This window comes from Neophocaena asiaeorientalis, unplaced genomic scaffold (assembly GCF_003031525.2).
Source record: "Neophocaena asiaeorientalis asiaeorientalis breed wild unplaced genomic scaffold, Neophocaena_asiaeorientalis_V1.1 scaffold91, whole genome shotgun sequence".
Taxonomy (NCBI): Eukaryota; Metazoa; Chordata; class Mammalia; order Artiodactyla; family Phocoenidae; genus Neophocaena; species Neophocaena asiaeorientalis.
Window position 1 is genome coordinate 11,806,386 of NW_020173198.1, and position 16,721 is coordinate 11,823,106.

The following is a 16,721-nucleotide window of genomic DNA, read 5'->3' on the forward strand; positions in this document are numbered from 1 at the left end:
GTCTCATGCTGGATTAAACTGCTAATTACTATTATGTCCTAAACCTTACTTTAAGTAAATGTTAATTGCTGACGCTCCAAGGGCATTTTTGCAAGAGTACACAATTTAAAGACTGGATGAATAACTCAAAATGAGGCTTCAAGGGTGCTATAACTGGGGCCTATGGTCTTGCTGATGCACTTCTGAAACCGTTATAAGCTTCACACACCCCCTCAGCAAAAGCTAAAGCACTCCTAAGTTAGTGTTCTGACACTGCCGGCTACAAACGCGAGAGGCTGTGAGTTCATGTCCAGCCCCCGCCTACTCTCTGTCCACATACACACTGCCTGGGTGTCTCCAGCAATGCACTGAGTAAATGAAATTCTCAGTAACAGCAAAACTATCGAAATAAGAAACCGATAGTAGAAAAAAGAAGGTGGACAGGGTTACAGGTGCTTATTTACACTGTGGAACAAAACATGCTATTTAATAGGAGACTTTATAGAGACCACTGTGAAAGAGAGTACCTCACCCTTAAGCTACTTATATGGCTTCCTTTTCATTTTGAAGGGTTCAAGAAGCTGTCACAACAAAAAGTATGAGAGTTGGCACAACTAATCAAGAAATTCATCTGCAGCTGCCGGGAAATTCATAGCTAACTTTAAACTTTTAATTGTGTTTAGTATAAGTCCTAAAGCCTAATTTAAAAAATGTATTAGAAACTAAGGAAAATTAGTCAAGGAGTATATGTTTCTCTTCTCAGTCTAAGCACTCCTCAGTAACTCCTGAGAGCAGGAAAAGAAACTGTCTAAATGTATCAGAGTGTTTATTAATATCCTTGAGAATTATTTTAAATATTCAAGAACCTAAATACATTAATAATAAAGCCAATGACAAGGCAATTTTACATAAAAGTATTCATTTCTATTACGTTCAGTTACAGAAAGGGAAAGCAAGAATCCCACAGTTCCACGTCTTGGCTATTTAGCATCTATTTATTTCCTTCCCATTTATGACACTATGAGAATTTCATGTCTGGCTGTTTGCTCCAGAGAAAAATAGAACTATCCTCTCTTTCCCTCACCAACCTCTATTAGTCCATATTAGCTCGTGCACATTCTAAGGAACAGGGTTTTACTCAAGACAAATGCTCAACACCTTTGTACCATTCCCAACACCTGGACTGACAGTAAGTCTAACAGGTTAATGAGGTGCGGGTAAATGTTTTCAAAGTAAAACCCAAAAAAAAGACCAGCTGCAAACACATACAATTTATTTTCTATGGTACAAGGCGAGCAGTTTCCTTTGGCTGGGCTCCATGGCTAGGCAAAGTTTATCTGACTGTTTGCCAATATATTAATACCTGTACTGAATCCAATGCAAAGAGCCACCTTGATTCCCTTGTGTGCAACAAACTTTGGAATACATTATTTTCTCTCTAGTATGTGGTCACCTGGAACAGAACAAGAGAGGTCTAAAACTGTTCAGTGACCCATTTAACAGATGGATAATCTTTAAAAAAGTTTTCAAGATGGGACTATAAGCTCAAAAACCTAACAAGTGCAGTAACCAATGATATCGAAGTTTAAAATATGAATAACAAGTCTCTCCTCTTTATGGAGGCCTAAAACACACTGACTATTTCACAATACATATAGCTTCAAAAAGCCTGCTAATACAGGAAGAGAAAGGTGGCAGATACTCATTTTCCACCTACATGATACTACTAACAGCTAGACTGTGGTATGTCCGTGGCCATGTTAACATGACTGAGCCTCATCTTCAGAGATGTGCAAAAAAGTATTAAAATACCGAACTGTTTCATAAAGAGAGAATCTATGTCAACTTATTGGCTTACTCTGTGATAATGCTGGCAATGACCTAAAAGTTTAAGTTCGCCAACCAGCATACTTAATTATCAGTCTTGCAAATGACCTCATGAATGAAAAGTTTCTTCCTCATGGTCTCATCTAAGTATGGGCAGAAAGAGCTGTAGCTCTTTCAGGTATGTTGTTTCCATCTACTTTGCCTTTGCCTGCTTTTATAAAGTTATATTCACCTTATAGCACCTGAGCTTTTCCTTTTTAAACAATAAAAGGACTAACTCTCCCTTTGACGGATTTCCCTTTTATTCCCGGTGTTAATAATGAAAACGTTAACGTTGAAGCATGAAAATGGATCTGTTACGTGCATAAAATGTCAGAACAAAGCTCAATTTTCCTGTGTATGCATTGTTTTAGTAAAGGTACATTATTTAGTAAAAGTACACCCACTTTCCTTTATGAAGGACTATCTTGTTGGGAAGAGTCCATTGCCTAAATGGTTGCCTTACTACTGAGGTGCCACTAACTATAGAAATATTTTGGCCATGTTCAGGGGTAAAAGGAAAGCCCTAGCTTATCTTTACTAAACATCTTTCATACTTACTCCAGTAGTGGGAATATTCTGTCACTCCACTACCACTGTCATAGAAGTATTAACCAAAAATAAGGGAAGATCCTAGAACTGTTACTGTACTTAAATATCAACCTCATTTTCCTTGTAAAGTTTAATTATAAACTATTTGGTGATATAATCCTTTTATATACCAATCCCAAATTGAAATATCTTCATTTCCTTCCCCAAAGAAAGTAATTCTGATAAGTGAAATTCAAAGGCTTAGCAACAACAATAAAACACAATCACCAAGAAACTATCTATGTTCAATTATTTCATAATATCTAAACAGTACTTTGTGTTAATTTTGAGGCTAACATCTACTTTTTGTACATGACATGATTTAAACATGGCATTAAGAAGACCTGAAAAGATGAAGAATAAACATTAAAAAATCACTAAGGTAAGAAAGTTATGGTTCTTCCATCTATAGATGGCTTGATGTGGTTCTTTCTACTCCGCTCACATTCCTGTATCAAAAACCTAGATTTCTGATAGCTGTACAATTCCATTTACTCCTTGGAATGTATACACAAATTAGGCTAACATATCATAAGCCTGAAATTAAAGTGTAATATGCCTGAATATAAGGTAAGGCTTTTAACTTCCTGAAGTCACTAATTAGAAAAGAGGAGACTGTCTCATATTTGAGTCCTCACACAGTATCTCGTATCATGAGATTCTCTTTCATTTACTTAATATTGAACAAAAAGGTACTTGAGGAAAACGCATTAGCTTAAAAATCAACCTCACTCGAAGCTAGTTTTAGGATGCTTATAGAAACGTCTTAAGAGAAACAAGGGGGGAAAAAAGAAAGAAGAAAAGAACCAACACATTAATTATTCCCAGATAGTAACCTTAAAATTTAAAGTGTTGGATATTGTTACAAAGAAGATTTTGAAACACTGCTTTTAAAAAAGTACTCAAGAGGGCAGATAGCAGAAGCAAGAAGAACTACAATTCTGCAGGCTGTGGAAGGAAAACCACTTCACAGAAAGACAGACGAAATAAAAAGGCAGCGGACTTTGCACCAGATGAAGGAACAAGATAAAACCACAGAAAAACAACTAAATGAAGTGGAGATAGGCAACCTTCCAGAAAAAGAATTCAGAATGATAGTGAAGATGATCCAGGACCTCGGAAATAGAACGGAGGCAAAGATCGAGAAGATGCAAGAAATGTTTAACAAAGACCTAGAAGAATTAAAGAACAAACACCTAGAAGAATTAAAGAACAAACAGAGATGAACAATACAATAAGTGAAATGAAAAATACACTAGAAGGAATCAATAACAGAATAACTGAGGCAGAAGAACGGATAAGTGACCTGGAAGACAGAATGGTGGAATTCACGGCTGCCGAACAGAATAAAGAAAAAGGAATGAAAAGAAATGAAGACAGCCTAAGAGACCTCTGGGACAACATTAAACGCAACAACATTTGCATTACAGGGGTCCCAGAAGGAGAAGAGAGAGAGAAAGGACCCAAGAAAATATTTGAAGAGATCAGAGTCGAAAACTTCCCTAACACGGGAAAGGAAATAGCCACCCAAGTCCAGGAAGCACAGAGAGTCCCAGGCAGGATAAACCCAAGGAGAAACACGCTGAGATACATAGTAATCAAACTGACAAAAATTAAAGACAAAGAAAAATTATTGAAAGCAACAAGGGAAAAACGACAAATAACATAAAAGGGAACTCCCATAAGGTTAACAGTATAGGATTTCCTTAAAAAACTAAAAATAGGGCTTCCCTGGTGGCGCAGTGGTTGAGAGTCCGCCTGCCGATGCAGGGGACACGGGTTCATGCCCCGGTCTGGGAAGATCCCACATGCCGTGGAGCGGCTAGGCCCGTGAACCATGGCCGCTGAGCCTGCGCGTCCAGAGCCTGTGCACTGCAATGGGAGAGGCCACAACAGTGAGAGGCCCACGTACTGCAAAAATACCCCAAAAAACCCCCAAAACTAAAAATAGAATTACCATATGACTCAGCAATCCTACTACTGGGCATATACCCAGAGAAAACCATAATTCAAAAAGACACATGCACCCCAATGTTCATGCAGCACTATTTACAATAACCAGGTCATGGAAGCAACCTAAATGCCCATCAACGGATGAATGGATAAAGAAGATGTGGTACATATATACAATGGAATATTACTCAGCCATAAAAAGGAACGAAATTGGGTCATTTGTAGAGACGTGGAAGGATCTAGAGACCATCATACAGAGTGAAGCAAGTCAGAAAGAGAAAAATAAATATATATTAACGCATATATATGGAACCTAGAAAAATGGTACAGATGAACCGGTTTGCAGGTCAGAAATAGAGACACAGATGTAGAGAAGAAACGTATGGACACCAAGGGGGGAAGTGGAGGGGGGATGGTGGTGGTGGGATGAATTGGGAGAGTGGGATTGACATATATACACTAATATGTATAAAATAGATAACTAATAAGAACCTGCTGTATAAAAAAATAAATAAAATTCAAAAAGAAAATTAAACTAAAAAAGTAGTCAAATACTGTTCTCTCAGAAAGGACACAAGTAAGAGTAGTTAATTCTGGAGAAGTAACTGGGTAGCTGAGGGACAAGACTGGGAGGGTGACCTACTTTTCACTGTGTACCCATTTGTACCCCCTACATTTCAAGCCAGATAAGTGTATTACCTATTCAAAAAAAAAAAAGTGATTAAATTCTATAACAGAAATCATAGCCTCATAAAATGTTACGACCAATCACAAATCAAACATGAGTGATGATGACTACCACACTGTAAGACACACAAAAAACCAAAAACAGCCCCACTATTTTGTGAATGGTACTTGTGGTTTAGACATAAAATCTTCAGTGTCAGATCGTGCATGCATCTAAAAACTGCTGTAACTTAAACAAGAGAGACAGAAATGAAGATACGCCCTGGATTTTAGTGCTAGCTGGATGATGCAGAGGTTTTCTACTGATGATAAAAACACCACACAGATACACAGGCAGAGTTTGGGCAAGATAATTTTATGAAATATGAGTGTGGATAAAGCAATCCTTTTATTTTATTGCACTGCTTCATAATATGTGGTTTTAATTATATACATGTAACTAAATTAATAAATTCTAACTTTTACCATTCATCTACCTCCCTCTAAAAGTTTATAAGGGGAGGACTACCTCATATTTGGGCTTACCTTATGTTCAGGCATATATATTCAAAAGAACGTTCTTGCAAGAGAATGTGGCAAGCTGTATCAAGTAAAACTACCACAAAGCATAAACTTTCCCCTTACACGTCCCTCCTCTGCTACGTAGGACCATTTTCTTGAGCAACTGTATATTACTGCAATTTTATACCAGTTCAACTCTTATTTTGGTCTTTTTTTTTTTTTTTTTTGAGGGAAATAATTTGAATATTATACTGGTCCAAGTATACTGTGTAAATTTGACCAATTTAGTCATTTTTCAGTTAATGTGGTTATACCCTCTCAGCCACTGCCTAAGACAAAGCTAGGCTCCTAAATGATGGAAGGTTCTAAAGCCATCACCAGCCAAACACAGCCTCCTGAAGGCTTTGACAGCTCCGAGCAAGATGCTGCTTTATACCAATCGCACTGGACAAGGGTTGTGCCCAACAAGCATCAGACACAAGTATCAGATATCTTGTTGGAAGGGAGAACAAGTACACCCCAAAGACATGCACTGAAGAACTGAGAATAGCAGCATAAGTCTTCAATCCATTTTCCTGAATAAGATAAGGCCATTATTTGAAAAGGATCAGGAAACACTTAGAACCCAGAAGATAAGTAACAAGATACGTAAGGAAGTGCTCTACAGGGAAAGTTCTATTTCTTCTGGCTTTTAAAACTGAAATTAAAAAAACACATTTGGGATTGTAAGACTCATCAGAACTGTGGAAAGCATGGCAAATCCAGTTGAAATTCTTAATTCTTTCCCTGTAATATGTATGCTTGGTGTGTTTGTAAATTTTAATACTTTGTTAGTTTTTATGTTTTAAGTATTAAAAATAGACGTGTATCGCCTATCTCTACTCATTTTTGTTAAAAACTGACAGTATTGTTTTCTGGAGACTCTGGGATGCTTCTGATTAATCAGGAGAATTTCCTGAAGAGATAACAAATGAACAGAAAATATTCATTTTGTATACAAGTATGAGCCAGCCAAAGACTGAGAATATGGCCATATCCTATACTCATTAATACAAAAAATACTCAAACAAGAAATTCTTGCTTTCTTAGTGATCATTAAGATAGCTCAAATTTTGCCAATTCTGAAATTAAGGTGCAACACATTGGAGATGGGGAACATGGCAGGAGAATCTAGTCAAATCCACCATCTATTTTCCCTGGAGTCAACATAGGAAGCTGCTTTCCAGTACCATGCTAGCATGAAATCTTCTGCTTGTGCTAAAATGGTTGAACCTAAAGCTTATTTCCAAAGATAACTTTGCTACTTATTGGGGAAATAATGAAAGAATTGGATAGAAAGTGAAACTCTGCCTGTTCCTCAAAACCAGCCAGCACCCCCTGAGGTTCTCTCCTTCGTGACAGGCTGCCCAATGGAACGGACCAAAAAGTTACTACCAAAAAGGGATACGTTTAGCTCACAAAGAGGTAAGCTCCCACCACACACGCTGAACTCACCATTCTTCCTTTCGTTCAGAGGGGGCAGGTGCTGACTGGACTGCAAGGAGAGTTCCTGGAATTCGTGGGCAACGGCTTCACTTTGAGGACTTGGAGCAAGATGGGCTAAAGGTCCCAACTCATCCTCGGTGTCCACTGCCCCTGTGTGATCCATCGTGTCCCAGCCACCGGCAGCAGAGGGTACGAGACGCCTCTTAAATGTGGCCTGTTGAAGAGACTGTCAAAACAAAGAATGTGTAAATAGATGGTACTTTTATTTTTCTCTGATCTGCACGAAAGTATTAAAATGGGAACCCTGGGTTCTAGTTCAGTTTCACTGCTATGTGGCAACTGCCATTCGTTTACCCTCTCTGCATTCAGGTTCCTCGTCTAACACACAGGAATATACCTCCCATCTAAAAAAGTGCTTACTAGATAAATAAAAGTTGAAAGGTATTTTGTATAACTTTTTATACTATGGATCAAAGAAAGTTATAGTTATCGGTGTCATTACTTCAAGATTTTAATGCACCCTAAAATGAGACAAAAGTCAACTAATGCTGATGAAAATAAAAAAGCAGTCTGGTTTGAAAAATCTATCTCAACTCCTACAAATCAAACAACTTTACACGAAGTCAACATTCCCAGCAACCAGCAATGTTTCAGATAATGAATCCTCTGTCAGCCTCGGTCTCAGAGTGAGAACAGAGAACAAAACTTTCAGCCAACCCACAATGGACATACAGTTCACAACAAAGAGACAAAACTTTATTTTAAGCCACTGAGATTTGGGGTTGTTTACTATCACAGCATAACCTGGCCCATTCTGACTGATACAGAAATTAGTAACAGAAGTACCAAAGACACAATAAAAACCCTAAATATGTGACATTGGCTTATGTGGGGATGAGCAGTAGGCAATAAGAAAACTGTTATGGAAAGCTGAAAGCTAAAAGGATGGTGGTCCGTATTATGCCACGGCAAAGCATCTGACAGGCTACCTGCTTAGCAGCATCCCACATCACAGTGTGTTCATCCATTCACCTATTGATGGACATTTGAGTTGTTTTCAGCTTTTGACTATTACATATGAAGATGCTATGAACATTCTTGTATGAGTATTTATATGTATGTATGCCTCCACTTCTCTTGGGTAAATACCTAGGAGGCAAGTGGTTGGATTGTTTGGCAGCTGCATGCATAAATTTTAAAGAAACTAACAAACTATCCTCTAAAATGGCTGTGCCCTTGTGCTTTCCTACCAGCAGGGAATGAGAATTCTACTTGTTCTACATCCTTGCCAACATTTGATTATGGTCAATTTTTAAAATTTTAGTTATTTTAATGGGTGTGTAGTGATATCTCATGGTTTTATGTATGTATGTATGTATGTATGTATGTATTTATTTTGGGCTGCATTGGGCCCTCGTTGCTGCGCACAGGCTTTCTCTAGTTGCGGTGAGCGGGGGCTACTCCTCGTTGCGGTGCGCCAGCCTCTCATCGCAGTGGCTTCTCTTTATTGCAGAGCATGGGGTCTAGGCGCACGGGCTTCAGCAGTTATGGCATGCAGGCTCAGTAGTTGTGGCATACGGGCTTAGCTGCTCTGCAGCATGTGGGATCTTCCCGGACCAGGGCTCGAACCCGTGTCCCCTGCATTGGCAGGCAGATTCCTAACCACTGCGCCACCAGGGAAGTCCCGATACCTCGTGGTTTTAATTTGCATTTCCCTAACGATGTTGAGCATGTTTTAATGTGCTTATTTGCCATTTGTATATCTTCTTCGGTTAATATCTGATCAAATATTTTGTTGATTTTTTAAAAATAGGTGGTTTATTTTCTTATTATTGTTTCGAGAGTTCCTTACATATTCTGGACAGAAGTTCTTTACCAGATGTGTGATTTGTAAACATCGGCATACCTTGTTTTATTGTGCTTCACTTTATTGCACTTCGCAGATACTGCATTTTTTAAAAATTGAAGGTTGAGGCAACCCTGCATTGTTCAAGGCTATCAGCACCATTTTTCCAATAGCATATGCTCATTTCTTGGCTCTGCATAACTCTTGAAACATTTCAAACTTTTTCATCATTATTAAATTTGTTATGGTGACCTATGATCAGTGATCTTTGATGTTACTGTTGCAACTGTTTGGGGGTGCCATAAACCACGCCCATATAAGATAACCAACTTCACTGATAAATGTTGCATGTTCTGACTGCTCCACCAACTGGCCATTGCCTGTCTCCTCCTTCTCCTTGGGCCTCCCTATTCCCTAGGACAGAACAATATTGAAATTAGGCGAATTAATAACCCTACGATGGCTCCTAACCCTACAAGTGAAAGGAAGAGTCACATGTCTCTCACTTCAAATCAAAAGCTAGATACGATCAAGCTTAGTGAGGAAGGCCGAAAGCCGAGACAGGCTGAAAGTGAGGCCTCTTAGCCAAAGTTAGCTTAGTTGAGAAAGCAAAGGAAGAGCTCTTGAAGGAAATTAAAAATGCTACTCCAGTGAGCACATGAATGATAAGAAAGCAAAACAGCCTTATTGCTGATATGGAAAAAGTTTTAGTGGTCTGGATAGAAGATCAAACCAGTCACAACATTTCTTTAAGCCAGAGACTAAGCCAGAGCAAGGCCCTAACTCTCTTCAATTCTATGAAGGCTATGAGAGGTAAGGAGGCTGCAGAAGAAAAGTTTGATGCTAGCAGAGGTTGGTTCATGAGATTTACGGAAAGAAGCCATCTCCACAACATAAAAGTGCAAGGTGAAGCAGCAAGTGCTCATGTAGAAGCTGTAGCAAGTTATCCAGAAGATCTAGCTAAGATAATTAATGAAAGTGGCTACAACGAATAACAGATTTTCAGTGTAGACAAAACAGCCTTATATTGGGAGGATACTTTCATAGCTAGAGACTTTCATAGCCAGAGAGAATAAGTCAAACTCCTGGCTTCAAAGCTTCAAAGGACAGGCTGACTCTCTTGTTAGGGACTAATGCAGCCGGTGACTTTAAGTTGAAGCCCGTGCTCATTCACTACTCTGAAAATCCTAGGGCCCTTAAGAATGATGCTAAATCTACTCTGCCTGTGCCCTATAAATGGAACAAAACGGCCTAGATGATAGTAATCTATTTACAACACGGTTTATTGAATATTTTAAGCCCACTGTTGAGACCTACTGCTGAGAAAAAGATTCCTTTCAAAATATTACTGCTCATTGACAGGGTACCTGGGTCACCTCAGAGCTCTCATGGAGATTTACAATAAGATTCATGTTGTTTTCATGCCTGCTAACACAACATCCATTCTGCAGCCCATGGATCAAGAAGTAATTTCAACTTTCAAGTCTTACTATTTAAGAAATAACATGTTGTAAGTCTATAGCTGCCATACATAGTGATTCTTTCAATGGATCTGGACAAAAAGTAAATCGAAAACCTCCTGGAAAGGATTCACCATTCTAGATGCCATCAAGAACATTTGCGATTCATGAGAAGAAGTCAAAGTATCAACATTAAGAGGAATGTGGAAGAAGCGGATTCCAACACTCTTAGATGACTTTGAGGGGTTCAAGACTTCAGCAGAAGAAGTAACTGCAGATGTGGTGCAAAGAGCAAGAGAACTAGAATTGGAAGTGGAGCCTGAAGATGTGACTGAATTGCTGCAATCTCATGATAAAGGAGTTGCTTCTTTTGAATGGTTTCTTGAGATGGAATTTAATCCTGGTGACGATGCTGTGAAAATTGTTGAAATGACAACAAAGTATTTACTTTATTTACATAAACTTAATTGGTAAAGCAGTGGCAGGATTTGAGAGGACTGAATCCAATTTTGAAAGTTTTCCTGAGTAAAATGTTATCAAACAGCAATGCGTGCTATAGAGAAATTGTTCATGAAAGGAAGAGTAATTTGATGCAGCAAACCTCATTGTCTTATTTTAAGAAATTGCCACAGCCACCCCTATCCTGATCAGTCAGCAGCCATGAACACCGAGGCAAGACCCTCCACCAGCAAAAAGATTACAACTCACTGAAGACTCAGATGATGGTTAGCAATTTTTAGCAGTATTTTTAATTAAGATACATAAATTGTTTTTTAGGCATAATGCTATTGCACACGTAATGGACTACAGTATGGTGTAAACATCACTTTTATACGCCCTGGGAAACCCCAAAATTTGTGTGACTCACTTTATTGTGAAATTTGCTTTACTGCAGTGGTCTGGAACCAAACCTGCAATTATCTTTGAGGTATGCCTGGACTTTCGCCCGGTCTATGGCTTACCTTTTTGTGCTCTTAATAGTGTTTTGTAAAGAGCAGATGTTTTTAATTTGAGGAAGTCCAATTTATCAATTTTTTTCTTTTATGGATCATGCTTTTAGTGTTGTAGCTAAGAAATCTTTGATTAACCCAAGGTCACAGAGATGATCTCCTAGGGTTTTTTCTAGATATTTTATAGTTTAATATTTTACATTTAAGTCTATGATCCACTTTGAGTTAATTTTTGTATCTGCTGCGAGATACGAATCAAAGTTTTCTGATTTTTGCATAAAAAAACTGATTGTTCCAACACCATTTGTCGAAAAGGTTATCTTTTCTCCACTAATTTGTCTTTGCACCTCTGTTGCAAGCCAGCTGACCATGTATATGAGGATCTATCTATTGACTCTTTATATAGTTCCCAGAAAGGAGAGAACCACAAAGGAGGAGACTCTAAATTCTGTGTATAAACTCTGCCCAAGTCTCTGGCTGACCCCTAAACTATGCACATGCAGGACAGGTTCCCAACTCCTTTTACTAAAGCAAAAATAACTGAACTAAGATCTCAGCTACTGCTCACCATTGGAAAGACAGAGTTTGCAAAGGTGAGTTCAGCAAAGTTAACTGCCTGCTAAAATAAAATAATACTCTAAGAGGGAAACTTACAGAGTCTAGAATCTCCACAACTGCCCATCCAGAATTCCATATCCAACAAAGATACCCTTTAATAATGAAGGCAAAACTGTCACCAGCAGACACACACTAGAAGAAATGCTAAAAGAATTTCTTCAGGCTGAAGGAAAGTAATGCCACATATTACTTGGGTCTCAGTAATAAAAAGCATCAGAAATGGTAAACATATAGATAAATACCAAAGACTAGTTCTTCCTCTTGATTTCTTTAACATTACCATTCCAAGTAAAAATTACAGCACCGTGTTATGGGGTTTATAATGTATGTAGATGTAATATATATGACAGTTATAGCATAAAGGATGGGGGAGGGGTAACCATATTACTACATTCTTATAAATACTTCTATACATTATAAGGAAGTTGTACCATTTTAACTTGAAGTAGACTGAGAAATTAAGGTTGTACGTTGTAATTCCTAGAACAACCATTTAAAAAAAGACATAGTTTTAGCTAAAAAGCCAACAGGGGTATTAAAAAGGAATTCTAAAAATACTCATTCAATTTAAAAAGAAGGAACAGAGAAACAAAAAAGAGATGGGACAAACAAAAGCAAATAGTAAAATAGTAGACCTAAATCCAACCTTATCAATAATGATATTAAATGTAAATGGACTAAACATTATGATTAAAAGACTGACAGAATGGATTTTTCAAAGTCTAAAAATGTATGTCTATAAGTGACATGCTTTAAATATGAAGACGTAAATAGATAGAAAAAGACAGGTCACAACAAGATGCCCAGCAAGGCTGGAATGACTACATTAACATCAATCAAAGTAGACCTCAAAGGATGTGTTAGGTAGGTGAATTTGCATGTAAAATGACTTATTTTGCTATGAAAAATTAAAATATGACTCCTAGATTTTTTCAAAATTATGAATTTTCATTTCAAATTATTTATTCATATAAAATAAAATCTGTTAATAACAAATTAATTCTAAGATACAATACCATAATGCCATTTTAATGGCAAGATGTACAAACTCTGAACATTAGTGCTAATGATTTGGAAGATCCTTTAGACATACAATTTAAAAATATTTTCATGCACTATTATCTGCACTTCATATCGAAGAATTTTTTTCAACCTATTATTCCTTGACATTATGCTCACCTCAAACTCCCACACATCCCTCCAAATTAAGAACATTATAAGCTAAGAAAATCTTTACAAAATGTAGCAAAAGAAAAAGTGTTCAAATTTTTTAACTTAATATTCATGAACTTTTTTTTTTTTTTTTTTTTTTGCAGTACGCAGGCCTCTCACTGTTGTGGCCTCTCCCATTGCGGAGCACAGGCTCCGGACGCGCAGGCTCAGTGGCCATAGCTCACGGGCCTACCCGCTCCACAGCATGTGGGATCTTCCCGGACCGGGGCACGAACCCGTGTCCCCTGCATCGGCAGGCGGACTCTCAACCACTGCGCCACCAGGGAAGCCGTCATGAACATTTTTAACGGAGTACATACAGTCTTTCTATTCTGAAATTCTACTACCAAATTTGCAAGCTGTCATCTAATATCTACTTAAATGCTTGATAATTTTGTTTTGAAATTGCAATTCAACATCAAACATAAAGAAACACTTTCTGTCCAACAGTCTCTAATTGAGATGTTAAAGAAATGGCATTAGAATGAATTCTTTCATTGGGTCATAATCTAGTTATGAAAGTAAAGCAATCATTCAGCTTTAATAATACAAACTGTGATAAAATATTAATTTGTCTAGAACTGACAGAATGAATGACTATGGAGTTAATATCTGACACGTCCCAATAATATAACTTCATTCCAAAATGAAACTAATCCAACATTTATCCAATGCTAGGTCAAAGCACAGCACAACACTAGTATAAGATCAACCTGGGATATGGCTTCTGCTCTCAAAAAACAAATCACTTCATTGTCAGATACTACACCAGAGACAGAGAAAATAACACAGGAAAAAACAAGAGGCATCACACTTTCATTTGTCCATCTATTGATTCACTCGTATCATTTTTTCTCAGTGGAGTCAAGATAACTGACTTATATATATTATTTTTTTTTGTGGTACGCGGGCCTCTCACTGCTGTGGCCTCTCCCGTTGTGGAGCACAGGCTCCGGATGCGCAGGCTCAGCGGCCATGGCTCACGGGCCCAGCCGCTCCGCAGCATGTGGGATCTTCCCGGACTGGGGCACGAACCCGTGTCCCCTGCATCGGCAGACGGACTCTCAACCACTGCGTCACCAGGGAAGCCCCTGATCTTATGTTTAAAAAGATGCTGGGCTAAGGTAGTTCCCAAATCAGTGCTAACGTTTGATTTGAACCAAGTGAAGTCCAAAGCCAAATCTCTTTCCACTGTACCTTACGGCTCGTAATGACTAATTCGTGTGAAACATTAATAAGTAAAGTAGTATATAATCATTGCTACATAAAAGAAATGCTAAAAAATAAAGGAGTTCAAAGAATATCAATATCAAACATAAGAAGTTTAATATATAATCAGCCAAATGCAGACAGGCAGAATATCCAAATACACTAAACAAAAAATGTTTTAGCAACAGCAAAACTGTCGTCCCTGCCCTTAAAGCGCCCCTGAATTACAAATATTAGGGAAACACCTGGCTAACAGCCCGCAAAAACTTATTTGCATTCAAACAAGATAAAACTTGGATCAAGAATTTCAAAGACAAAGCTGACCACACACAAAAAGTAATTTCTGCATTAGAAGAGTATTTACTATTAAGTCCCATGATCAAACAAATTGAAAATTTTATATCAAACGCACTTTTGAGAGACAGAATTTTTTGTCATTGGGTTGGGTAAATTAGTGATATCAACCTTAATTGATTATTTTATGCTATCAATTCTCCCTTCAAAGCTCCTGGGGGCAATCTGTTAAACATATAATGTTAGAGCTCAAAATTTATTTATGAATATAAGAACAAAACTCCTGTCAACTGTATATGCAAAGGTATTTTCTAAATATTATACAGCTGTTTCTGTATTGTGTTCTAAATAAAATTTCTTAATGGTATCAAGAATTCAGGATCAAGTCTATTTACATTTTTGTATAAGTAACATTCTCCTCCCAGTTTTATAACTGGGGGAAAAAAAACAATCACAAAAAGGAACACTTCATCCAATTTGCCCATATTCAGTCGTAACAATTAGGATGGAACCAGAAAATCAGAGTTCTAAAAGCACGTTTCTACACAAATATTATTTTACTACCTACTGTTTTCATTAACTATTATTATTATGAAAAGTATTTTTGTTCCCCTATTTTTTTCTAATTTAATTCCTGTTTTGATTACTTGAATGCACTTATATGTTCAAAGACTATGGAAGTTCACAGAATAACAGAACATTTTAACTGAAAGGTATCTTAGAATCTATGCCTAGTAGGTGCTTCTCAACCCTCCTCACAATATGATAATCATTTGAAGAACTTAAAAAAAAAAAATTCCTAATGGGTAGGGGTAAAGGAGAGTCTCTCCATAGATTTTGATACAGTTACTTGAAAAGAATGATTCTAATGTGTAGCCAGTGCTGAGAATCATTGACCTAGTGGAACCCCCTTATTTTAATAGAGAGGACAAATCATTTGCCCAATGAGTGAGAAGAGAGGTCAGAACCAAATTATTATAGCAAGTGTGAAAACAACACAATATAAGTAGGTACAAAGTGCTGTGGAAACCAAAAGAATTAAATGTCTAATTGTATTTGGGTAAGTTAGGAAAGTCTCCCAGGATGAAAAGGACTTTGCAGACACAGAAGTTTTTCTCATTAGTAAAAGTACAGTGGCATGAACAGCTATCATCCAATAGCAAAACATCTGATGGGGCCAGTGTAGGAAGAGCATAACATGGAGAAGCAGAAGACAAGGCTGGTGCAGTGAGTTAAAGCACAGTTGTGAAGAAGTGTTAAGAAACAGTGATATGATCAGATTTGTATTTTAGAAAGATCATTCTGGCAGAGGTATGTTACTGATAAAAATCTCATGTTGAATAACCAATGCTGGCAAGGATGTGGAGAAAAGGGAACCCTCCTACACTGTTGGTGGGAGTGTAAATTGGTGCAGCCACTATGGAAAACAGTATGGAGGTTCCTCAAAAAACTAAAAACAGAGCTACCATATGATCCAGCAATCCCACTCCTGGGTATATATCTGAAGAAAACAAAAACACTTATTTGAAAAGACACATGCACCCCAATGTTCATAGCGGCACTATTTACAATAGCCACGGTACGGAAGCAACCTAAGGGTCCATCAACAGACAAATGGATAAAGATGTGGTATATATACACAATGGAATACTACTCAGCCACAAAAAAGAATGAAATAATGCCATTTCCAATAACATGGATGGACCTGGAGGGTATTATGTTTAGTGAAATAAGTCAGACAGAGAAAGACAAATGCTGTATGTTATCACTTATATGTGGAATCTAAAAAATAAAACAAGTGAATACAACAAAACTGAAATAGACTCACAGATACAGGTTACAAGCGGGGAGAAGGAAGAGGGGGAGGGACAAGATAGGGGTAGGGGATTAAAAGGTACAAACTACTCTGTATAAAATAAATTAGAAGGATATATTGTACAGCATAGGGAATATAGCCAATATTTTATAATAACTATAAATGGAGTACAATCTATAAATATTTTGAATCACTATGTTGTACACCTGAAACTAATATTGTAAACCAACTATACCTCAATAAAAAAGTTAATA

At 37.5% G+C, this 16,721-nt stretch overlaps 1 protein-coding gene across 3 annotated transcripts in view; it reads right to left on the minus strand.

The window, feature by feature from the left end:
* The window catches only part of MRTFB (myocardin related transcription factor B), a 201,373-nt gene that overhangs the window by 123,791 nt on the left and 60,861 nt on the right, over nt 1–16,721 (minus strand). For all 3 annotated transcript variants that reach the window (XM_024744478.1, XM_024744479.1, XM_024744480.1), the window contains one exon: nt 7,072–7,288. In XM_024744478.1, the coding sequence (XP_024600246.1) occupies nt 7,072–7,225 (154 nt within the window). In that variant the 5' untranslated portion in view covers nt 7,226–7,288. The remainder of the gene's footprint in view (nt 1–7,071; nt 7,289–16,721) is intronic.